This window comes from Tinamus guttatus, unplaced genomic scaffold, assembly GCF_059628265.1.
Source record: "Tinamus guttatus ecotype Peru unplaced genomic scaffold, ASM5962826v1 Tinamus_guttatus_pri_ptg000602l, whole genome shotgun sequence".
NCBI classification, from domain to species: Eukaryota; Metazoa; Chordata; class Aves; order Tinamiformes; family Tinamidae; genus Tinamus; species Tinamus guttatus.
In genome coordinates this window covers 7,095,089-7,120,542 of record NW_028289136.1, presented here as the reverse complement: position 1 = coordinate 7,120,542, position 25,454 = coordinate 7,095,089, and the positions used below count along the sequence as shown (strand labels likewise).

At 59.9% G+C, this 25,454-nt stretch overlaps 2 protein-coding genes across 2 annotated transcripts in view; both read right to left on the bottom strand.

Annotated features, from left to right (window-relative positions):
* The window catches only part of ARHGEF17 (Rho guanine nucleotide exchange factor 17), a 30,387-nt gene extending 20,265 nt beyond the window's left edge, over positions 1-10,122 (bottom strand). Inside the window, exons 1-2 of the mRNA XM_088534932.1 lie at positions 10,110-10,122; positions 7,184-10,017 (exon numbers count right to left, since the gene is read on the bottom strand). Of these exons, the coding sequence (XP_088391058.1) occupies positions 7,184-10,017; positions 10,110-10,122 (2,847 nt within the window). The remainder of the gene's footprint in view (positions 1-7,183; positions 10,018-10,109) is intronic.
* Positions 10,123-12,416: 2,294 nt separating this feature from the next.
* On the bottom strand, positions 12,417-13,409 carry P2RY6 (pyrimidinergic receptor P2Y6). Its single transcript, XM_010211855.2, has one exon. It carries the CDS (start codon positions 13,405-13,407, stop codon positions 12,427-12,429), a length of 981 nt encoding a protein of 326 aa, XP_010210157.1. The 5' UTR covers positions 13,408-13,409; the 3' UTR covers positions 12,417-12,426.
* Positions 13,410-25,454: the final 12,045 nt, after the last annotated feature.

Below are 25,454 nucleotides of genomic sequence, written 5' to 3'. Positions count from 1 at the left end.
CCGCCGAGCCCTCCGGCAGCTTTCGCCAAATATGGCCCGTTTCTCGCCTGCCGCCGCGGGCAGGCCAAGAGCGGCGCCTTCCAGATGCTGAGGTCACGCAGGAGGAGCCGGCCGCGCTCCCGCCGGCGCCCGCCGGCTCCTCCGCTCGGCCCTGGCGCCCGGGGACACCTGGTCTGGTGGGGATGGGTGTTCAGGAGACACCTGGAGTGATGGGCACCCAGGAAGCACCTGGAATGATGGGTGTCCTGGAGATACGTGGAGTGATGGGCAGCCAGGAGGCACCTGGAGTGATGGGTGTCCAGGAGGCACCTGGAGTGATGGGTGTCCAGGAGATACCTGGAGTGTTGGGCACCCAGGAGACACCTAGAGTGATGGGTGTCCAGGAGACACCTGGAATGATGGGTGTTCAGGAGACACCTGGAATGATGGGTGTCCAGGAGATACCTGGAGTGTTGGGCACCCAGGAGACACCTGGAATGATGGGTGTCCAGGAGACACCTGGAATAATGGGTGTTCAGGAGGCACCTGGAGTGATGGGTGTCCAGGAGATACCTGGAGTGATGGGCACCCAGGAGGCACCGGGAGCGATGGGTGTCCCGGAGGCACCCAGAGTGATGGGTGTCCAGGAGACACCTGGAGTGATGGGCACCCAGGAGGCACCCAAGTGACTGGTGTCCAGGAGACACCTGGAATGATGGGTGTCCAGGAGACACCTGGAGTGATGGGTGTCCAGGAGATACCTGGAGTGTTGGGCACCCAGGAGACACCTGGAGTGATGGGTGTCCAGGAGACACCTGGAGTGATGGGTGTCCAGGAGACACCGGGAATGATGGGTGTCCAGGAGATACCTGGAGTGTTGGGCACCCAGGAGACACCTGGAGTGATGGGTGTCCAGGAGACACCTGGAATGATGGGTGTTCAGGAGGCACCTGGAGTGATGGGCGTTCAGGAGTAATGGGCACCATGGAGCTGAGGAGCAGCCAGAAATCCATGAGCAGCCAGGAAGCAAAGGACTTGCAGGGTGAGATGGGCATCCAGGCACCCATGGACATCAGGAGTTTATGGATACCCAGGAGCTGATGGGCACCAGGAGATCACAGACACTAGAAGTACATGGACACCCAGGAGCTCTTGGACATCCAGGAGCTGATGGACACCTAGGAGCCAACTGGCACCAGGAGTCGGCTCCTAGGAACTGATGGGCACCCAGAAGCTGGTGGCACCACGAGTCCATGGGCACTCAGGAGTCCATGGGCACCTAGGAGCCAATGGACACTGAGGAGCTGGTGACACCGTGAGTCCATGGGCACCTGGGAGTCAATGGACACCAAGAAGCTGGTGACACCATGAGTTTATGGGCCCCTAGGAGCCCATAGACCCCTAGGAGCTGGTGACACTGTAAGTCAATGGGCACCTAGGAGCCAATGGACACTGAGGAGCTGGTGACACCATGAGTCCGTGGACCCCCAGAAGCCCACAGACCCCTAGGAGCTGGTGACACCATGAGTCCATGGGCACTCAGGAGTCCATGGGCACCTAGGAGCCAATGGACACTGAGGAGCTGGTGACACCATGAGTCTGTGGACCCCTAGAAGCCCACAGACCCCTAGGAGCTGGTGACACCATGAGTCCATGGGCACTCAGGAGTCCATGGGCACCTAGGAGCCAATAGACACTGAGGACCTGGTGACACCATGAGTCTGTGGACCCCTAGAAGCCAAGAGACCCCTAAGAGCTGGTGACACCATGAGTCAATGGGCTCCTAGGAGCCCACAGATCCCTAGGAGCTGGTGACATCATGAGTCCATGGGCACCTAGGAGCCAACGGACACTGAGGAGCTGGTGACACCATGAGTCCATGGGTCCCTAGGAGCCAATGGACATCAAGGAGCTGGTGACATCATGAGTCTATGGGCCCCTAGGTGCCAATGGACACTGAGGAGCTGGTGACACCACGAGTCTATGGGCCCCGAGAAGCCAAGGGGCACCCAGAAGCTCATAGGCACCCTATAGCCAGTAGCCCCCGTGCCACCCTCCTGCCCCGGGCTCGCACGCGGCTCCCCACGTCCCAGGCCCTGCGGCGCTGCCTCCTCGACCTCAACGGGAGCCCGGCCCGTTCCACCCCACCGCCACCTCCAGCCCCTCCGCGGGGCCGCGTCCAGGGCCCCCACTGACCTGCGCGGGCCATGACGGGCCGGCTGGCACCCGCCGTGCGTGGCGAGCGACGCTCTGCGCCATCCGTGTCCCATGTCCCCGGGCCGCCGGAGCTCCCGGGCGAGCGGGAAGGGCGGCGCATGCCGCCCGCGCCCCTGCCCGGAGCCGCCGGCACCTTCTGCCGCGGGCGATCGGGATGAAACCCTTAAAAAAAAACGGGGAAAAAAAAAAAAAAAACGGGAAGGAGAAGGATGCCAGATGGGGGCAGGCTGCCTCGTCTCCTGCGAGCCCGGCTAAAAAAAGCAGGAAACCATATCCCGGGCCGGGAGATGCCAATCTGCTCATGCAAACAACTCCCGGCTTGTTTTCTTTGGAGAGCACCAGCGGGAACGTGCGTTCGCAAATAGAAACCTCGCCGCCCTGCCAGGGAAATATTAACCAGTCACACAGCTGGGCTGCCGCGAGGAAGAGCCCGGAGAGCCTTCGGCCTCAGCGGGGACAGCACCGTTGAGTAGGGCCGTTGGCGTTGGAGACGGTCCAAAGCCTTCGGCGCCCATCACGGGCGCCTCAAGAGCGGTGGGAAGCCACTTGGGTCCCCAAATAGTGACCAGGGATGGACATGGGTGCAAGATGGAGCTTGGGGACCCTTGGTGGTCCCCAGGTCTAGAGGATGCAGCCCCAAAGGACACGCGGGGAGGGATGCGCGGGGACAGCCCGGAACGGGGCCCTCCTCCTGCCGTTTTCCAGCAGAGCCCGCCGGGACTTTGCAAAGAAGCGCCAGTTGCTGGAATATTTTTACGCAGATGCTGATTTTTGCTCTCGCTCCTATTGGCCGGGCCGCAGTTCCCAAAGACCCAAAAGCAAACACGCTATTTATAGCGAGGGTTCATTTACTGTAGCCATTCCCTTTGAAATTCCTCACCCATCTTCACCATGGCAACGGCGAGAGCCCAGCGAAACAGCCCCACGGGGACCAAACATCAGAGCTCTAAAAAGAGCTGAGGGGGGAGAGCAGGGGTGGAAATGGCTGATTTGCTTCCTCGGACACATCCTGGCCTCATCCAGCTGCCCTGCAACCGCCACGGCGGGAAACGCGATGTCCTCGCTCCTGTGGGTCCCATCTGGGCAAGCTGGGCTTGATACCTTCAGGATCAAACGTCCTGGAAGATGATGGTGCCCTCTTCTAAGATCATGTCTGTATGGCCAGAGCAGGGCCTAGCGCCTTGGGTGGATGGATGGGCAGAGATGAGTGATGGAGATGGGTGGATGGATGGAGACGGGTGGGTGGATGGAGATGCGTTGGTGGATGGAGAAGGGTGGATGGATGGAGTTGGGGGGATGGATGGAGATGGGTGGGTGGATGGAGATGGGTGGGTTGAGATAGATGGGCAGGTCAATGGAGAGGGGTGGGTAGATGGAGAAGGATGGGATGGATGGAGATGGAAAAGTGGATGGAGATGGGTGGGGTAGTACATGGAGATGAGCGGGTGGAGGGAGACATGAGGGGGAGTGGGTGGAGATGGGTGGATGGATGCAGATGGATGTCTGGAAATGCAGATAGATAGTTGGATGGAGATGGATGGGCAGATGGATGGAAATGAGTGGGTGGATGGAGTGGAGGGAGATGGGTAGGTGGATGGAGGTGGATGGGATGGATGGAGATGGATAAGTGGAAGGAGAAAGGTAGGGGAGTAGATGGAGATGGGTGGGTGGATGCAGATGGATGTGTGGAGATGTATAGATAGGTGGATGGAGATGGATGGAGATGGGTGGGTGGATGGAGATAGATGGAGATGGGTAGGTGGATGGAGATGAGTGGGTGGATGGAGATGAGTGGGGGAGTAGATGCAGAAAGGTAGGTGGATGGATGGAGATGGATGAGTGGAGGGAGATGGATGGGCAGATGAACGGAGATGGGTAAGTGGATGGAGATGGATAGATGGGTGGGTAGAGATGGGTGGGTAGATGGAATTGGGTGGGTGGATATGGGTAGGCGGATGGATGGAGATGGGTGGATGGAGGCACAGGAGGGATGGAAGGAAGGAAGACTCTTCCTCCACAGACAGAAGACCAGGCCCTGAGGGTGAGCAAGGACCTGCTGCACATCCAAGGAGCAGGGAAAGCCCAAGGAGAAGGGGAAGAAACTCTGGACGGAGCAAATCCCACCACTATCGGAGTTGTCCCCATTGTCCTTTACGCAAAGGCCATCATCACCCACAGACCAGCTGGGAGGACCAACCAGGATATGTTCCCGCCTCTGAGTTCAGGAGAAATCCCTGGCACCTTCTCCGAGCTGACACCTGGGGGCAGAGCGGGAGAAGAGCCGTGGGAAGCGCAGGGATCCTAGGGCCCGTGCAGGGACTGCTTCCCTCTCCACGCATCCATGGGGCCCTCGCACACCTGGGACACGGATCCCTGGATGCCCCCGCGCATCCTCCTGTGCACACCAGCACCTGGGAAGGAATCCGCACGGAGCAAGAAAACACCCGGGCACATCCCAAAAACAGGCGCTTTGCAGCCGAGACGCGCCGGCCTCCGCCCGGATTGCAACACAGCAGGCCGGGATTCCCGGGAAAGCCGAAACCGCCCCGCCGAGCGTCGGGAACGGCGCTGCCGGTCGAGCAGGGCCCGGGCGGTCCCCAGCCCCACCGGGACGATGCTCCTGCCTTTGGGGCCAGAAAGGGCCTTTTTTGGGAAGCTCCCGCCGAGATGGGATGCTCCGGGCCTTTCCCCGCATGGGATGCCAAGGTCGGCGGTTTCCGCCCCCAGCTGCTTCCTGGGAATGCGAGCCGGGACGTTTCCCTCGGAGCTGCCCCCACGCACCGGCAGCGATGGCCGCGTGGGATCGCCATCCCTAGGGAAGCTCCAGCAGGAACCGGACCCGCCGGCAGCTTCGCGAGGGCCCAGCAGAGCCCCGATGCAACGAGTTGCCCGGCCGGTTCCCCAGCCTCCATCTCCCAGCTCTCCCGAGCCACCGCTTTCACTCTCCCCCATCCGGCAAAAATCCCTCGGATCCCACTCGGCCTCATGGAAAAAACCCCGGGAGAAGACCCCAGTGCAGGAGCACGGCTCTCCCGGTGCTTTTTAAGGAGCAACCAGCTTTTCCCCGGCACCTCGAACCATCTGGAAATGACACTTGCATCATCCCGTCATTCCGCCTCCTCCAGTGGGAGGGAAAGGGGAAGCGGGAGCTTTGGGTGCCCTGGAGCTTCCATAGGGGCCAAAAACCCCTGGAGCAGCTGCATTGGGAACTGTTGAACACCCATAGAGAGCGGAGCAGCGCGCGGCAGAGCTGGAAGCAGGCGGAAGCGGGAGGAATAACTAAATAAAACGGGATCGCTCCATATCCACAGGTCACGGTGCATAAATCCGCAGTGGGAGCCGACGGCACCGGTGCCAAGGGATTTAGCTATGGGGAGCCCGGAGTTAAAGCAGCGCTCGGCTCCCCCCATCACTTCCCCTGTGTCCCAGCCAGTGGTATCCAACCATCCCTAATAAATCCTTGGTGGTATCCAACCGTCCCTAATAAATCAAAATGCAAAATCCCGGGATTTTTTTTGCGTTGCGGCCCGGCACGGAGGCAGCCGCGGGGCCGATGCAGCGACGCGGCGCCAGCGCCGTTGCCCTTAAAAGGGAAAATTGGCCCCTGGCTCCGGGTTCGGGCAAGGTGAGCGGCATTCCTGCCCCCGGGGGGGGCTGCCCGCTTATTTGAGGCCAAACGCGGCCAAAACGGGTTCCCGGATGCCGGCGATTTTTGGAGGCATCTCGGCCGGTTGAGCGAGCCGGGAAGGTGGAAAAGGGAGATGCGGAGACCTCGAGCAGCCTTAAAAATAGCGGCGCTGCCCCGACACGGCTGCAAAGTCCCTCTGGGATACGGCGGAGAGGCCGCCGGAGCTGCCGTTCCCACGCCAGAGCATCGTGGAATGGGAGGCTCCGGCGCACGAGGCCAAAACCCGGGCGGACTGAGCAAAGTGCTGTTATTACATGTATGTTATTCCCGAGGACTTATTCCCTGTTATTCCCGGCGATTTTTCCTTCCGGCTCCTCTTCCACCCCAGCAGCTCTGGAGGCGGGAGATGCAATACGGGGGAGGCGGCATCCGCGGGGCAGGAACCGGAGTGCCGGAGAAACCGGGTCGTGAGAACGTCCTGGCTCCAAGGAGCTCCCAAAACGCCGGGGAAACGGGGAAATGCTGCGCCAGAGAAACCCCCCCGCGACAGAAAACACACAAAACGCAGCTCGGAGGAGAGATCCCACAACAAAAGTCTGAGGACGGCACGTGCCGGGACCAGGGAGTGCCGGAGCCCACGCGTTTCCGCCGGGAATTCATGCGGCCTTCGGCCTCGGAACGGCGAGGATGCGAGCGGCGGCCGTCCCACCGGCACCGAGGCAGGGAAACAGCCGCCAATTCCCCCAGGGTGCTGGGAAATAGGGATTCCCAGCCCGCCTTTCCCCCCAAAACCAATGCTCTTTTCTTTAGAAATGTGCCAAAATACGTATCCGAGGGGAATCAGCACCCACACTGTTTTTTCCAAGACTGGGATAAATCCTCGGAATTGCAACACGCAAAATACACTTTTCCCCCCCATATTTCAATGCGGACGCATTTCCTGCCAGCCAAAAAGGCCCGTTTGCTCCCCGAGCCACCGGCACTGCCACGGATTGGGGACAAGCCACGATCCAGCTGGAGCGCTGGGAAGTTCGCAGGAAAAACAAGCCTAACACGAAAAGGCTGCACATGTCCCTGCCCGGTGTATCCCGCACTTTTCCGTGAGGAATTTGCATAGAGAGCGACTTTTGGGGATGGGGACATGGACACACCATGGATTGGCCCTCACGGGCGGAAGTGGGGAACGGGAATCTGAGCAGCTCAATGATCCGAGTGGGAGAAAAAGCCACATTGGGATCATTCCGCAGGATGGGAAAATCCCAGGAACCCACCCGGGGATTTGCCCCCCTCGGGATGGCCAAACCGAGCTCCTCCGGGAGGTCCCGGAGGCGGCACCCGCGGCGCTTCGCGGCCACTCACCACGTGCGGTTTGGCGCGGGGCGCCGGCGCGGCGCCGGGCTCGTCGGGCGGCCGCGCGCACGGCGGCGCCTTGGCCTCGGCGCCCGTGGGCGTCGCGGGCGACGAGCGGGTCCCGTCGGGCGCCGCCTCGGCCGCGTCGAGCGCCAACACGTAGCGCTTGGTGACGTCCTCGAGCGAGGGCATCGCCGCGAAGCACTTGAGCGCCGCGCGGGACGGCTCCGCCGCGGGCTGCGGGACGAAGGCGGCCGGTTCGCTCGTGTGCCGCACGTGCTTGGCGGGCGGCCGGGCCTTGGCGGTGCCGGGCGCCGAGGCGGCCGGCGGGCGGTTCTCCTGGTGGGCCGCGCGGTTGCTGCGTTTCTTGGAGCTGCGGCGCAGCACGCGCGGCGACAGCACGTCGGCCAGCGCGGGGTCGAAGCCGTAGCCGCGGGCGGCCCCGTCGGGGCTGCCGCCCGGCGCCGGCGCTTCCCGCGGCTCCGAGAGGATGGGCTCGCTGCTGGACGGCGGGATGCCGGGCTCCGTCTCGCTGATGGCCTCGCCGGGGCCCGCGAAGGCGGCGCGGGCCGGCTGCCCGCGGCGGCTGGGGTCGCTGAAGGATTTCTTCTTGAGCGTCTTGCCGTTGCCCTTGTCGTCCGTCACGTTGGCCATGGCGCCGGGCTGGCCCACAATGGTCTCGATGACGGCGCTGTAGTCGCGCAGGCCCTCGCTGCCCAGCGAGAGGTCGCTGGCGGCGCTGCCCGCGTGCTCGCCGCGCGCCGCGCCGCCCAGCGAGCCCAGCAGGTTGCTGTCCACGGAGCCGGCGGGCGCCTCGTCGGCCGCGGCGCGGCGCCGGTGCGGCATGGGGTCGCTCAGCGAGCGGTACGCGTCGCCGTTGGCCTCGCCGCCGCACTCGCAGCCCGCGGCGCCCACCGAGGGGAACTTGCGGCGGCGCCGCGCGGCGCTGGGGGTGGCCGGCGCCTCCGACGGCGATGGCAGGTCGCCATGAGCAGCCTCCAGGCCGGGGCGCCCGGATGCCGCGAGAGGCGGCTCGGCACCCACGGGCACCTTCCAGGCCTGGTGCAGGGCCTCGTAGGCCGCCACGGCGCCGGGCTCGGGCTCCGTGACGATGCCCTCGTCCGTCAGGCTGCACTCGGGAGGCGAGAGCTCCTCCGTGGGCTTCCCGCACAAGAGGTTCCCCGTGGGCTCTGCAAAGTCCCCGGCTCCTTCCGTCCCTGCTCCATCCTTCTCCTCCACCGCGACGCCGTAGTCCTCCTGCTGCCGCCCCATGCGGCTGATCTTCTCGAAGACCTGCCGGGCCTCCTGGATGTACTGGTCTTGGATGACCACGGGCAGCACGTCGTCGTCCCTCCGCCGGCCGCCGCCGTTGCTGGCCCCGTCGTGGTCGCCCGTGGTGGCCAGGAGGAGCTCGGAGGAGCTCTGCTTCATGGCGCTCTGCAGGAAGAGCCGCCGCGTCCCCGCCGCCTTCTCGGAGCACGTGAAGGACTTGGCGCGCCGCAACGTGGCCGTGAGGTCCTTGAGGGTGGGCCGCTCGCCCGGCGCCCACCGGCCCGCGGGCTGAGCCCCGTGGCGGCCCCGGCTCGCCGTGGGGTGGCCGGCTGAGCCGGGGCAGCTCTCGTACCTGCTCCCACCGAGCGCCGCCTCCTCCGGCAGCCCGATCCTCACCCCTTTCTTCTTCACCTTCAGCTCCGAGAGGTCTGACTTGAGGAAGCTGAGGAGAGTCAATGTCTCGGTGGCGATGTCCGGGTTGGACAAGGACTTGCGGTGCGTGGCTCTGTCCCCCTCCGAGAGTCCACAGTCCTGCAGGGCCTCGCTTGCAAAGTCCTGGTTGGCCTTGGCCATGGCCAAGGGCAACTTGGGGCGCACGCGGCCCTGGGGCTGCGCCCGCGCGAGGCCGTCGCTCGGCCCGAAGCTGGGCGAGCGGTAGACGCCGTAGCCCACCTGGAAGGGCCGGCCGGGCCAGCAGGCGCCCGCGTGCTCTTCCTCCTTGAGCGTCTCCGTGCTCGAGTAGCGGCTGCCGCCCCGCGAGCCGCCGGGGCTGGCGGCGAAGGGCAGCAGGTTCACCTTGGAGACGCGGGCCACCACGGGGGCCACGGTTGGAGCGTAGCGGGTGGCCGCGCCGCTCTCCGCCGGCGCCCACCGTCCTTCGGGCCACGCATGGCCCTCGCCGTCCCGCACGGCGCCGTCTTCCTCCTCCTCCTCCTCCTCCTCCTTCTTCTTGCGGGGGCCGTCGCCGCCCGCGGGGCCGCCGCACGAGCGCCCGGGCGCCTCTTCCTCGCCGCGGCGCGAGGAAGACGAGGCGGGCGGCTGCGGTCGGGCCGAGCTATGCCAGGAATGCGGGCCGGGCCCCGGCGCCGCCTGCGGGACGCGGCTGCGGGGCGGCGGCGGCGGCGGCGCCCCCCGCGCGGCCGCGGAGCCGCCGCCGGCAGCGGAGCCGGGAGCGGAGCCGGCGGCGGGGCCTTGGCGGCAGCTCTCGCCGAAGAGTTTGCGCATGGCGGGCACGCTGGGCCAGCGCGGCGGCTCCGCGCTCAGCGCCGCCGCTCCCGCCGCCGCCGCCGCCGCCGCATGCGGCGGGCCCGGCGGCGGCCGCTCGGGCTCGGCGAAGCGCAGCGAGAGGCGGCGCACGGAGGGCGCCAGGCTGCGCGGCGGCGGCGGCGGCGGCGGCCGGCCCGGCGCCTCGGCGGCCAGCGGCGAAACTTTCCTAGGCGGGCAGCAGCGGGAGGAGGAGGAAGGCGGGGAGGAGGAAGGCGGGCAGGAGGCGGGCGGCAGCCCCCCCCCCCCGCTCGCTGCCCCCCTCCGCCATTCGGGACCCCCCCCGGCGGCGCCGCCGCCGCCGCCCGCTCCCCGGCTCCGGCCCCGGCTCCGGCCCGCGCCGCCCCCGGCCCCGGCCCCGCCGCAGGCACCGCCCGGCCCCGCTCCTCCTCCGCGCTGCCAGCGGGCTCCATCCCTCCCGCTTTGTTTTCTCTCCCCCCCCTTTCCCTTTTTTTTTTTTTTTCCCCTCCCTCCCTCTTTTTTTTTCTCTTCCCGTTCCTTCTCCCCCTTCTTTTTTATTTGTTGCATTCAAATAAACTTTCCCCGAGAGGCGGGGTTTGGGTTTTTTTCTCTTTCCTTTTTTTTTTTTTCTTTTTTTCCGCCTCCCGAAAATGGTCGCAGCCTCCGGAGCCTCCCGCAAGCGGGAAGCCGGGAATGGCCCCGCTCGCCGGGAATGGCCCCGTCCCCGTCCCGCCTGTTCCCTCCGGTCCCCCTGCCCTCCCTGCCCTTCTCCCCCCTGTGGGGATGCGAAACGGGTGGATGTGGCGAATCCTGCGGTGCTCAGGGGGTTTCTTGGGGCATCGCTCCACACAGGGACTTTTCTGCCTGCTCCAGGGTATTGTCACCCATGTAGGGACATTTCTGCCAATGCAGCGACATTTCTGCCCATTCAGGAGCCTTTCCCCCGTGCAGGGGGTATTTCCACCCACGCAGGAGGTATTTAACCCCCTGCAGGGACATTTCTGCCCATGCAAGGGCTATTTCCCCCCATGTAGGGGTATTTCCCCCTACACGGGGTTATTTCCACCCATGTGGGGGCATCTCCACCCACACAAGGGTATTTCTGTCCACACAGGAGTTTTTTTTGCCCACGCAGGAATATTTCTAGCCTTGCACGGCACGGGATAGCGCTGGGCTGGGGAAGAAGGGACCCGCGTGGGAGCCAGGACTGGGGTCCCTGCAGAGCCTCCTTCCCAACGCTCCTCCCTGTGCCGGTGGGACGGGAGCTCCGGTGCTTCTCCTGCCTCCGCGGGGGGCCAGCATCCCGCTATCCCGGCCGGCTTACATCCGCACACGTGTCCCCAAATCCCATCTGGGGAGTCGAGAGGAAAAGCTTGCGGTGGGATGTCCCCGTCCCGCTGAGACCCCCACGTCCCTTCTCCGCAGAGCCCTTTTTGGACACATTTTGGCCGAGTTCTCCACCACAGGCCAAGGGGCGGAGGGTACGGATGGCCCTGCTCCCTCCACCCCTGCCGGGATGTGCTACGGAGCCAAAGCGGATTTCTCCAAATCTGAATATTTTGCGCCCTCTCCTGGGTCCGGGCAAGAGCGTCCAGGGTTGCTCCGGGCATCCGGCATCCCGCTCTGGCTTTTCCTTTGTTTGGGAAGGGCTGGGAAAGCTGCGGGGGGTTATATGTGTCCCCGACCCCCTTCGCGCGGCTCTCCAGACTCCCGATCCCACTCCCGTGGGATCTCCTAGACAAGGAGCAGTGCCAGCCAGCCTGGTACACTGGGAATATTTTATCCATGGAAAAGCGGTCGGGCTCACAGCAAGACCAAGGCAGTACTGGGGGGTTCATGTCCAGACCCCCATGGGACTTTTGGGGGAAGAAAGTGGGGAGATCCCAGCTCACCGTCCCCCAGGGCTCTTTAAGAGCATCGTTCCCCTACAGAGCTTCCCTATAAACCCATCCCTGCAACCCCCCCACGAGAACAAGGGCCATAGAAACACCCTGCGTGTGCGCGTGGACACCTATATATACCATACCCCCACCTACATACGCGTTATACATAGGCCTCATGCAAGGAGGGTAGAATATCCTATATATAGGAGATGTATATATAGGATAGGGAATATCGGGCGAGGCAAATTCTGTGCTGCAAACCATGTGCATATACATAAATATATATAGCACGTGCATGTCTATGTATATCTAACGCACGCGTCATGTATATAGGTCTATTGAGGTGTGTATATGGATTTGTGCCCATTAGGTGTTTGGAAGGGAGGGAGGTTTATTACACGCGTGGAATACATATGGTCCAAGGCTCCCGGTCCCAGGAGACTTTCATGTGCTCTAACATGACTGGAGATGTTTCTGGCATGAGAATATTCATTCCTGAGACTGTCTGTCTGTCCTGGGGGCTCTGTCCAGCTGGGACTCCCTGCATCTCTGGTGGCAAAAGCTGCAAATGATCCTGAGGCCAAAGGTGGTTGACGAGGAAGGCCCCGCGCCGGGTCCATCCTCTATCCCGCTGCAGACGGATGCATGGATGGACCCTCCCCGCGTCCCCCGTTTGCTTTGCACACTCTTTGCAGCACCCACATAGGGGGAAACTGAGGCAAGGAGCATCGCTGGAAGTTCTGGAGATGTTCTCCTCGTCCTGGCCTCCACCAGAGGCCCAGCGGCCCGGCCTCCGGTTGGTGCCACCTACGTTGGCGGCAAGTCCAAGCCAAAACCGCCTCGGCGCTGCCATGGCCGCGGTTCCGGGGGTGGCTACGAGCCGTAGTTGACGCAGTGGTCGTTCCTCCACTTGGAGCTCACCTTGTCCAGCAGGTAGCGGGTGCTCTCGCGGAACTTGCGCTGCGTGAAGTAGAAGAGGATGGGGTCGAGGACACTGTTCATGCTGGCGAAGGGCCGCGTGCACTTGTAGGCGATGGCGAAGGCCTGCAGGGCCGGGCAGGGCAGGCCGGGCGAGGAGCGGACGATCAGGTAGATGCTCTTGGTGATGTGGAAGGGCACGAAGCTGACGGAGAAGACGAGGACCACGATGACAATCATGCGGATGGCCTTGTCCTTCTTCTTGCGCACGGCCAGCCCGATGAGCTCGTCCTTCTGGCACAGGATCCTGGCCATGCTGCAGTAGCAGGCCAGGATGGCCGCGAAGGGCAGCAGGAAGCCCGTGATGGTCAACGTGATGCCGTAGGGGAAGTAGCTGGCGGAGCGGTCCGGCGGGCTCAGGTCGTAGCACACCGTGCGGTTCCTCTGCGTGCCCGTGGCGGCGAAGACGAAGGTGGGCAAGCACTGCGCGATGACCAGGAGCCACACCACGGCGCACACCAGCCACGTGAACCGCTTGCCCTTCTTCTTGTGCCAGGAGGCCAAGGGGTGGCAGATACCCAGGTACCGCTGGACGCTGATGCATGTGAGGAAGAGGATGCTGCCGTGCAGGTTGGTGTAGAACTGGAAGCGGACGAGCTTGCAGGCGAAGTCCCCGAAGGGCCAGTAGTCCTTCTGCGTGTAGTTGTAGATGAGGAGCGGCAGGGAGCACACGTAGAGCAGGTCGGCCGTGGCCAGGTTGAGCATGTAGATCATGGTGCGCGTGAGCCCCTCGCGGGACAGCCAGATCTGCCCGATGACCACGGCGTTGAGCGGCAGCCCCAGCATGAACACGGCCGAGTAGACCAGGGGCAGCAGCACCTGCTTGAACTCCTCGTGGAAGGTGCACGAGTTGCGGGCGGCCGTCACGTTCTCCATGGTGCCGGGCTCTTCTCCGATGGCAGCGCCTGCGAGCGGAGACCCGGAGCGGCCCCGGTGAGTGGCGGGGCACGCAGGGAGCCCCCAGGGTCCCACAGCGTCCCTAGCACCTGCCTGAGCCCCCCGGCACCCACCTGGGCCTTCTGCACCCGCCCGCACCCCCTTGCACCTCCCTGAGCCTCCCTGCGCCCTCCTGAGCCCCTCAGCACCCCACTGTGCCCCCTTGCACCCTCTGGGTCCCATGCACCCTCCTGAGTCCCCCTGAATCCTCCTGAGCCCCCTCTGCAGTATCCCGAGTCCTTCAGAACCTCCCTGAGTCCCTGAGCACCCCACTGGGTGCCCTTGCATCCACTGGGTCCTCTGCACCCTGCTGTGCCCTCCTGCACCCCATAGAGCCCCCGTGCACCCATTGGGTTCTCTGCACCTTCCTGAGCCCCACTGCACCCTCCCAAGCCCCTCAGTACCCTGCTGTGCAGCCTTGCACCCACCGTGTCCCCTGCACCCTCCTGAGAACCCCACCACCCCCTGAGCACCCTGCACCCCCCACAAACTCCCCAGCACCCACTGTGATCCCCAGCACCCTCCTAAATCTCCCTGCACAGCTGTCCCCAGCTGGCTCCAGCACCCTCCTCTGCCACCCCAGAGCCCCTGGCTGTCCCATCCCATGGGACCCATCCCGCTCCGGCACTCCCGTATCCCAGGGGTGCTCACGGAAGCCGGTGCGAGGGTGGCCCGCAGGGTCGGGCGGCTGGCGGGGGGACGCGGGTGCTGGGGACACGGTGGCGGGTGCTGCCCGTTGAGCAACGTTTCCCTTCCCTGCTCCGCGGGCCCGAAATGGGGAACAGAAACCCTGCCCGGGGCCAACTGCCACGCGTCCCGGCACACGTGTGGCATGAGGAACGCGCATGCGTGGGCCCACAGGCATGCACACGTCAGCACATGTGTGCACACGCATGCACAGGGACCCACAAATGTGCACGCACCAACACGCTTGCACGTGTGTGCACATGGATCCGTATACGTGTGCATGCCGACACACACGCTTGCCCACACCTGCGCTGAGACGTGCTCACGCTGACGCACATGCACGTGCATGGACCCATGTGTGTGCACACCCCACCGTGTGTGCATGCATGTGTGCACACAGCCCCACAGACGTGCAAACAGCTTGCACACATGTGTGCTCACACGTGCACTGGGACCCAACACACACGCACGTGTGTGCACACACATGTATGCACAGGCCAATGTAAACAGCAGTGCACACACATGCACATACTAATGCACATGCCAATGCACATGCAGGCACACACCAATGCATATGCATGCACAAGCCAATGCACATTCCAATGCACACGTGTGCACATGCCAATGCTAATGTACACAAACTTACACACACCAATGCACATGCTGATGCACATACATGCACATGCCAATGCACATACCAATACACACACACATGCACATGCCAATGCACACACCAATGCACATGCAGGCACACACCAATGCATATGCATGCACAAGCCAATGCACATCCCAGTGCACACGTGTGCACATGCCAATGCTCATGTACACGCACTTACACACGCCAATGCACATACATGCACATGCCAATGCACCTGCTGATGCACACACATGCACATGCCAATGCACACACCTATGCACATGCAGGCACACACCAATGCATATGCATGCACAAGCCAATGCACATTCCAGTGCACACGTGTGCACATGCCAATGCTCATGTACACGCACTTACACACGCCAATGCACATACATGCACATGCCAATGCACACACCAATGCACACATACATACACATACCAATGCACGTGCTAACGCACATGCCAGTGAACATGCATGCACATGCCAATGCATGCACCGATGCACATGCCAATACACATGTGTGCACACACCAGTGCACATGTCAAGGCACACACTTGCAGAGAAACACATGCCAATGCACACACATGCACAAGCCAATACACACCAGAATGCACATGCCAGCGCACACGCATGCAAAGTGCAATGCACACGCATGTGCACGCTAATGCACATGCCTGCAGACACGTCAATGCACATGCCAGTGCACACGCAGGCACCCAGATGTGCACCCTGCAGGAACCCCCCTCAAAACCCTCCAGCGCTTGGGACAAGGAGGAGAAAAGACGCCCGGTCGCCGCGAGGAGCCGCGTTCTCCCTGCGCAAACCCATGCGGAAGCCGGGACACATCGGGGCTGCGCGCAGGGAGGACCGAAGTAAGGAAAAAGGCTGAAATTGCCCCCAAAACTGGTTCACTTCGAAGGGATGTTTAAAGCAGCAGATTTTCTTAGCATGGAGGGGTGGAAAAAAGGAAAAAAAAAAAACAAAAAAACCTCTCCTCCCGACCGGTTCTCCTTTCTGGCGGAAGCGAAAGCGCCGGGTCAGCACGTTTGCCCCCCAAAATAGGTGAGTAGAGGGGGGGGTCTCTCTGGCGCCTGCTGCCCGCCACCGCATGCCGAAACCGCAGCTTTCTCCCGAAGTCCAGGCGGAGACTGCCCGGAGCATCGCACCGGCGGCGCCCGGATACACCGGGATCACACGCTTTAGGAGCCGCAGGCTGCCCTGCTCTGCTTATCCCTACTGGGAATGCTCCCCTTGGGGCATTTCCTTGCACTTGGGAAAAAGGGGGGAAAAAAGGTGGGGGAATCACCCTATTGGTGCCAAGAGATGCTCCGTGATCCCCTGAAAACCTACTCTGGAGCTCCGGTTGTGCTGCAGGCAAAGGTGCTGGAGCGGGGATTAGCTAGGTGGGTTGGGAAAGGCCATCGGAGAAGGGGGAAAAGATACGGCTCGGGGCTGCCCGGAGAGCCAGACTTTCTGGTCTGACAGAGAAACCGGCCTCCCCGTGCGCTTTGTTTAGCAGGTGTTAGAAATTCGGAGCCTCCGGAGCTTGGGATTATGACCCGGGGAGGGCCCTTTCCCGAAAAAGGAGCTGGTGGGAAGGGGTTGGGAGCTCTCCCGAACGACCGTCTGAGCCCATCCGCATCCTTCCTGCGGGGCCGGGAGCCAGGAAGGGCAGGATTTAATCCCGTAACGAGCTTCTCTCGGCCTCTGCTGGGAATTCGCCAACTCCGGAGGGAAAGCAGCAGCCGGAAGAGCTCCTTGCCCAGGCACTGCACTCGCTGCCACGGGACTTCTCCGGGCTCAGAGCAGGCAGAGAGCTCCAAACACCTATACACTCACGTACACCACGGGCACGTATATAAACCATACGTGTACATCCGTCGCACACATACTCATCATCACAAATACACGCAAATCTCCCCCACGTGCATATATATATACGTGTTTACACATACGCATACCTCTTTAATATAGAGGTATGTAATGTAGAGGTGTATATAGTATATAGAGGTGTGTATATATCTGTATCTCTCTATATATACATGCTGCTCCCCCCAAAATTTGTATGCACCCCAAAAAGCCCCCAAACATCCGTGGAGGTGCCCAGCACCCTGTGTCCCTCCCCAGCACCTGCTGGCATTGCCCAAAGTCCAAGCAAAGCCCCGTTCGGATCTGACCCTGTCCTGGTGCTTTTGATCGGGAATGGTTTCGGTTTGCTCCGATCCAGTTCGCTTTGATCCCGTCTGGCGCTCCAGCTCCATTCGCTCCCGGTGCTGATGCTGCCCGCTCTGATCCCACCCGCTTTGGCCGGACCCTTTTGGGTTCATCCCGCCCCGCTTGGACCCGATCTGGCCCTGCTGGTTGGACCCCCCTGCGGTTCGGTTCTGTCCCCCCTGCCCCGCGGCACTTACCGGCTGCGGGATGAACCGGGCGGGCAGCGGCAACCGGCGCCGGGGCCGCCCCGCTCCTGCCGCCCGCCGGCCCCGCTCCGCCCCGCTCCGGTCCCGGTCCGGCCCCGGTTCCGCCCCCGACCCGCCCCGGTTCCGCCCCGGCACCTGCGACTGGAGAACGGGGAAGGGGCTGCACGGGGAACCGGGGAACAGCTGGATTCCAGCGCGGGGGCAGCCCGGAACAGCTGGATCCCGGGGGTTGGGAGGGCTGCAACAGCTGGGTTGGGGGGGGATGGGGAGGGGTCCTGCAACATCTGGATTGGGGATCTGGGGGGGGTAGGTGCCTAACAGCTGGATTGGCTGAAGGGCAACAGCTGGAGGGGCTGCAAACAGCTGGATTGCAACGGTGCCTGCAAACAGCTGGGGTGGCGGGGAGGGGGGCTGCAAACAGCTGGATGGGACGAAGGGGCAAGCACTGGAATAGGTGACGGCAGCATAAACAGCTGGATTCCGGCAGTGCCAGCGAACAGCTGGATTGGAGGAGCGCCACAAGGGCAAATCCTATGGGGGGGATGGAGTTAGGATGACAACGGGTGCGATGGGTGCAAACGCACGGGTTTTGGGACAGGGCGTCAGAAACGGCAGCGTTTGTGGCGGGGAGGAGGGGGGCGAAGGCTTCGGCACTGATTAACGAGGCCGTTAATTTGTGCGCAGGGCTATTAAAGCGCAATAAAGAAAGTGCCGGGAGGGCAAAACCGCGCGGGAGCCACGAGCCTCCTTTCCCCTTGGAAATGATTCTCCTCCGGTGGCGGCGCTACCCGGAATAAACCGGAGCCGAGTTGATGTTTTGGGAGCTGAGTGGGGCTCCGGGAAGCAAAACCAGCGGCAGCCGAGGGCAGAGGGACTTTCAGACCCTGGTTTTGAGCTGCCCCAGGAGAAAAGTGGTTTTCAAACCACCCGCTGCCGACACTGCTCTTGTCTGCTTGCAAAGCCAGAGGGTTTGCGGCTCCTCGCGGCAACCTGTAAAACGTTCCTGCTTTTGGGAATCTCCTGTTGTTTCCTGCTTCCTTTGAAGCCATCCTGGTCTTGGAAAGGAAGTCAGCACCACCTAGAAGCGAATCCCATGGAAGTTTCATCCTTTCCCCTCCATTTCCATGATCATTTGCATGGGGCTTTTGGCGGGATAACTGGAGGAAATGTCTTCTTGGAGATCTTGCAGATGGGCAACAAACCCCATCCCAGCTCCTGCCGCTGCTCCGTGTGGCTCATCCCAGCTTTCTGAGCAGCTCCATGTGGAGTGAGATACAACTTACCTTTCCCGTTGTGGCTTTGGACAGGTCCCAACTGTGGCTTTGTGTCCTTCTGGCAAGGATCCCGTGAGGATCCCGTGCCGGAACTCTGGCTGCTCCGACCTACTTCCCACCAGCAGATCTGCTCCGGAGAGGTCTACCCCTGGGCTGATTCGTGCCACCACAGCTCTTTAGAGATGCCACCTTCAATCCAGCATCCAGGGCTGGGGTGCAACATGCGATGCTGGAGTTTTTGGGGATCTTCTTCCCTTTGGGATCATTCCCTTCCACCTCCTTCACCTCCACTGATCACCAGCCTTTGGGGCTGCCCGTGTTGGAGCTGGAGGAACAGGAGCTTCAAGCAGGTGCCGTGGGTTTTACGGCCCATGCAGAAGGGAGCCAGAGCAAAGTTAATAACCGCAGTCCTGCGCTCTGCTCCAGCTCTCCTGAATCCGATTAATCCCTGGGAAAAAGGCCTGGCTGCTGTGGTTGAATTTGGCCTTGCGAGACATTGTGGCTGCCTGTTTTCTGCTCCTCCGGCTGGACCTTTCCACTAATCACATTATGGTTGGTGACAGGCGGCCTCAACAGTGGCCGTCTGCTCTCTGCGCCCTGGCTGGACGCGGCTCTGCGCCCATCTCAGGTGCTGGCACCTTCCTGCGAGGTTCTCACACTCTGCCCAGCAGGTTGGAGGAGAGGGAGAATGGAGAAACATGGACCTTGCTACCCCCGGAGAGTCGCAAAGGACCTGGAGAACATCTCAAGATGGTGAAGGAGGTCACCCAAGGACAAGGCGATGGGCAGGACCAGATGGAGGTCTACCTTGGGGTCTCAAATGGACTAGGTACCTGCACGTGGGCAGGAAAGCTGGTTTGGTGAGTTCCCAGGGGGATTTGTTGGGCAGAGATGGTGTTGGGTGGAAAAGGTCTTGTCTCTCGAGCCCCATCCTGATGGTGCCCTGTGTGTTCTTGCCATAATGAGTGTTTGGCACTGATTGTGTTACTGGTGCTACTGCCCAGAATGGAAGTTTCTGGTAGAGGAGGACAAACCTTCTGGCTACTGGATACTTGGGCTGGAAAATTTGGCTTTGGGTTTAACTTTCCACCTCTAGGACAATGAGCTTCAGCTGAGTCCCAGGCCCACCTTACAGGGGACACAGCCCAAATTTCCTGCTGGCTCCTGATGAAGTCTCTATAACCAACAGTGAGTCCAGGGTACCCATCGTGTGGTGTGTGGAAGCTGGGAAGCGCTGCATTTTCTTGGAAGTTAGAAGAAAAAATGTTGGTTCTGGTCCAAGCGGGATCGAAAGTAAAAGTATCTACCATCCCTATGTCTCAGCGTTTCTCAAGAACTGTGTTTCAGACCATTTTCCTCCTGGACCTGCCGACTTGGAGCCCAGCAGACGTCATTGGTGGAGGATGGGGGAGCTGATCCTCTCTTCCCCCAGCTCTTGGCAGGCTTCCTTTCCTCCCACCATCACACCCTGACGTGCCTTGGAGACTTGGGGACTCCTATTTCCTTCCTCTTATTGGCTTTTTTTGCTCTTGAGGTCTAGGTGAACTATCCATGAATTCATGGTTCTTGGCCACGGGTGGCATTTCTGTCTTAGACAAACCTTCTCGCAGGTGTCTCCTGCAGCATCCCTCCATTCCCATTTTTCATCCTTCTGCACTACTGATCCACAGGTCCAAATCAATGAGAAGACACCAAAAGTTAATTTGGACACAACCTGGAGAAACCCCCAAGTGAGCTAAGCCAGGACCCTGCTGAGCCATGAGCAGGCCTGGGGGAGTTGCCAATGAACCCAGCCAAGCACCAAGGTCCCTACGGATGAGAAACTCACCCCGAGCCACCCTGCAGTGATTGCTGAGTCTAGCAGGGACCCTTAGCACCCTCATGCCAGCTCCTCTGAAGCTCAAAATGCCGAGATGAGCAGCAGAGGTAGGAAAGAGATAGGAAGAGGGAAGCAATGGCCAAGTGCCACAGTCACCCTGGGATGAGACCCCCATATCAGAGGGTTTCTGCGGCCAGCAAGCCCAAGGTTTGGAGATGGGATATGTAGGGATCCCGTGAAGGAGATTTCACTCAGTGGCCTCCTTTGCTCTTGTCCTCCTCCACTTCTGTGAGGGTTTGTGAAGAGGAAGGTCACCGGCTCTGACCACATTGTTGTTATAGATATTACACCTTCTCCTTTTGAGAACAGGGTTGGGTTTTTGAATGGTATCTCTGTTTTTTGGATGGGTAAGTACAAACAGAACATCTCTAGGTTGACTATCATTGATTATTCACCTCCTTCCCCTCTGTCCCATGTCAACACATCCCCCTGCTCCCTCATTCCTTCAGGATTTTCATCCCTATGCAGTTCTTCCCGTCCCTGGAAAAGACAGCGTGGAGCACGGATGTAACAAGGTATGGGGACTCAGCATCCCTGTGCTGGTGCTGGGAGAATTGGGATCTTCAGTAGTCCATGAAATGGGTCCAGACAACAACAAAAAAGGGTCCAAAGGTAAGTGGCTGGCTCCAGGAGAACCAAGGATGGTCCAAGGGTAGATGGTCCAACTAAGGATGGATGAATCTGCTGCCTATCATGACACCTTCAGAGACGGCTGGAGGTCCACCTGGGATGTCTGAGCACTCAGCAAGCTCAGCTGCACCAAAGGGCTTCTGGAGAGGAGCTGGGTGAAGGTGAGCATGGTCAGGGTGAAAAATCTCTCTCCTCTACCCCAGAAAGGATAGCAGAAAACCAGCTGGGCTGTGTTGCTTTGAGACCCTATGGAGCCGGGAGCGGAGCTGGCCGCGCTCCCAGGGCTGGTGGAGCAGCACACCGTGTCCCTTCAGCTCGCCGCCTCCGGGCTCCTCTCCTGCCTCTGATTTCCGCGCTACGTCTCCAGAGAGGGTGAGGAGGTCACAGCACACGAGGCCTGCAGGTACCTCCGCCACTTCCCATCCGGGAAAAAATTAAAATAACTTCCCTTCCAACTTGTTACAATTTCCTCGATTGTTTGCTTTGGCTGCTTGGCCAGGGGCAGAGCTCCAGACGGAGAGATTTTCCTCTGGAAAAGCCGTTGCCCTCGAGTTACATCCACATGGCAGCCGCGTCGCCCGTTCCCCAGGGCCAGATTGGTCGCGTCCCCTGCATCCTGCAGGACCAGGAACCTGGCTCCCAGCCTTGGCCACGGGCCTGGGATGGAGGTTGAGCTGCTGGGGTTCAAGACGCACACGATGCTGGGGTAGATGCGGGTCAATCACTTCAGCGTCTGCTAATCAGCGGCCTGGTGGTTCCTCACCACCTGGGGCTGATGTCTGGGCTTAGCCAGAGCTCCGAGAAAGAGCAGACAACCTAAATGGGTTTAGGAAGCTTTAGCCTGATCCTGGATTACAGGAACAGAGCGTTAATCAATGCCTGTGTTAGCATGGGCTGTGGGTCGTCATTAGATGGAGTCAGGGTGAGAAGAAGGGAAGGAAAAAAAGGTCGGGATGAGCTGGCAAGAGGGAGATGTTATCTACCCCCTTTCATTCAATATTGCCGTATTTCCCACATCCTTTTGTTGCAGTATTGAAATCACAGAGTTAATGCTTTACATTTAAGCAAGCGGCTCCTTCTTTGCTGGCCAGGGCCAGGACATTTGGCAAGGTCTCCTCTGCACTAGCATTCCACCAACAGGAAGGTGCATCAGGTCCCTGCAGACAGCACCACCGGGTATTTACACCCAATAAAAAGGGGTTCTCTTGTCCATTCGTAACTCCTGTTGCTGTTTCCCCTTCACTGGGTTGTTCCCACTCCCAGCCTCAGGAAGGATCATTTGCCCACCAGGACCATGCAGGGACTTGCTCAGCTTTCTGGCTGGTGGCTCCTGGGCTGGTGAGTCACACCAGCGGCGATGGCAAATATTTGAGTGGTGACTCCCTTGCCGAGGGGTGAAGGTTTCTCAGTGATGCGGGTGGACACAGCTGGCACCGGCCTCCTGGGATTCCCCATCCGGTGACTCCAGCATGATGGTGAAAACCCTTGCAATCGCCAACGATCCCCATGCACACATGTTTAAACACCTGCACACATGATTAAAAACACCTCCTCATTGCTCCTTGAAACGAGATGTTACCCCTAATAAACCTAATCAACCCACAATATATCACAATATTGATATATTATCTGGATTATGAAGTGATACCTGGACAAACACTGGTTTCTCTGGATGCAGCAGAGATTTCATGGGGTGCTGTGTCCAGATGCTGTGCAGACACTAAAGGATGCCCAAACTGAAGAGCAGGAATGAGAAGTAGTTGGGCAGCACAAATGTGGAAGGAAACCCAGGCATCCCAGCCCCTCCGTTACAGAGAGCACCCAGCTGGACAGTTCTTTTGAAGTGGACACAGGGACATCTGTTTTGTGTCCCTCATCATCTAAGCAACTCACGCGACATCGCTTCTCTCTTTTGTTTCTGCTTTTCAGAAAAGCGCGGCACTGCCTGAAAGGGAAGAAAAGGGAAGCAAAATCCCAAGAGATTTTTTTTTTATTATCCCCCAAGAATGTGCTGCTCTCTGGCAGGAAGATGATGGGATCTTCTAGGAATAGCCACAGTTCTAGAGCATGGGAATGAAGCTTTTTCTGCCAACACTTAGAGACAGACAAAAAAAATCCAGGGTGTAGACTTGAGATTTCTAGTAATATGGTCCATATATGGTCCCAATACAGCTGAGTATGGGCAGACTGGGCATTGCTCTTGCACTTTCCTTTCTGATGTGTCGCCTTGCATTGCTGGGTTCAAGGGTCTGAGAGCTTCGTGCCTGATCTTGGGTACTGCAGGAATGGAGGGAGGATTTTGGATATGACAGGACAAGGACAAGGAGTCTGGTCAACCCTGGGGGAGATGCGCACCAAGGATTGCTGGTGCTGCCAATGCAGAGGCCTCTTTCCTGTGCATGCTCCATCCTTGGAGTTTTTCAGATCCCAACCAGTCAAAGCCCTCAGCAACCTGACCCTGCTTGGAGCAGAAGGTTGGACAAAAGACCTCCCAAGCTCTCGTCCCAGAATCCATGAATCCCTATCCCTCTTGCAAACGTGGATTTGGGGGGCAAACTGGAAGAACAGAATGTTGCAACCATTCTAGTGTCACTGGGAATGGAAAAAGCCTTAATGGTGACATCTCCACTCATAAATCACATCCATATGGAGAGACTCCCTTATCCTCCAGAGCAGGGAATATATGGTCACCAGGATCAGCTCCGAGCTGCCCACGCGCCATGTTGAGGTCTGAAATACTCTGGGTCCATCCAAAAAATAGATAGAAAATAGAAGTGCCAAGAAACACCACTCGGATACCCCATGGCTGAACAAGAGATGTGAAAATGCGCTGTGAAACCCAGGAGATGAAGCTAGACAGGTCCCAATGCCTTTGAAGGGTGTGAGCCACCATCTGAGAGATAAAATCAAGGATGGATACATTTGGGAAAAAGCAGAGGGAAATGTTGAGCCTGCAGGTTGCAGGAAATCACCCTGTGCAGCTCCAGCATCTCTTCTAGCCAGAAGGTATATGAATCATCCCAGGCAAGATTCCTCCTCCTTTCCTTTCTGAGGAAGAACCAGTGACAGCTCAGAGCCATGGTCAGTCACTCATTTTTGGCACAGTGATGGGGCACAGACCCATCCCCTGCTGTGCAGAGGGTCCTTCCCTGGGGTTGTCCCCTGTCCTCCATGGCAGATGGCTGAACTCAGAGTGGAGGCAGAGTGCCAAGGGATCCAAGGAACTATTTTCTGGGTCCTGTGGTTTCTTGGTGTCCATATGTAACCCAGGATCACCTTCACAGAATCACAGAATGCTTAAGGTTGGAAGGGACCTCTCGAGGTCATCTAGTCCAACCCCCTGCACACGCAGGGTCACCTAGAGCACGTGGCACAGGACTGCGTCCAAGCGGGTTTGGAAGATCCAGAGAAGGAGACTCCACAACCTCTCTGGGCAGCCTGTTCCAGTGCTCTGGCACCCTCACTGGCAAGAAATTTTTCCTTAAGTTACTGTGGAACTTTTGGTGTTTCAGTTTGTGGCCATTACCTCTAGTTCTGTCGGTGGCCACCAGTGAAAAGAGGCCAGCACCATCCTCCTCACTGCCTCCCTTGAGGTACTTCTAGACACTGCTCAGGTCCCCTCTCTGCCTTCTCTTCTCCAGGCTGAACAGGCCCAGCTCCCTCAGCCTCTCCTCACAGGGCAGATGTTCCAGGCCCCTGATCATCCTCGTAGCCCTGCGCTGGACTCTCTCCAGCAGCTCCACATCCCTCTTGTCCTGTGGAGCCCAGAACTGGACACAATACTGCAGATGTGGCCTCACCAGGGCTGAGTAGAGGGGCAGGATCCCCTCCCTCGACCTGCTGGAGACGCTCTTCTTAATGCACCCCAGGATCTCATTGGCCTTCTTGGCCACGAGGGCACCCTGCTGCCTCATGGTCAACTTGTCATCCACCATGACACCCAGGCCCTTCTCTGCAGAGCTGCTCTCCAGAAGGTCGGTCCCCAGCCTGTACTGGTGTCTGGGGTTATTCCTCCCCAGGTGCAGGACCTTGCACTTGGCCTTGTTGAATTGCATGAGGTTTTTCACCGCCCAGTTGTCCAGTTTGTCCAGTTCCCTCTGGATGGCAGCGCAGCCCTCTGGGGTATCAGCTACTCTGTGTCTTCATCCAGGTCATTGATGAATAAATTGAACAGGCTGGACCAAGGACTGACCCTTGGGGGACACTGCTAGCTTGAGCATAATTAGCACAGAACATTGGCCCTTCAAACCAGGACTCCCTTTCTACATCTGCTTTTTCAGTAACATCCATGAATCCCCTCTCCAGGAAGCTGTTAGGACATCATCCCCAGCCCAACCTCCTGGTTGACCATTACTATCAAATTCACCCGCTTGATCCCCAACGCGTTTTAGCTGAAGCACCACGTCCCTCCAGAGAGGAAGGTTACTCTGCAGGCTCCTAGGGCTCACGCTCTTGGAAA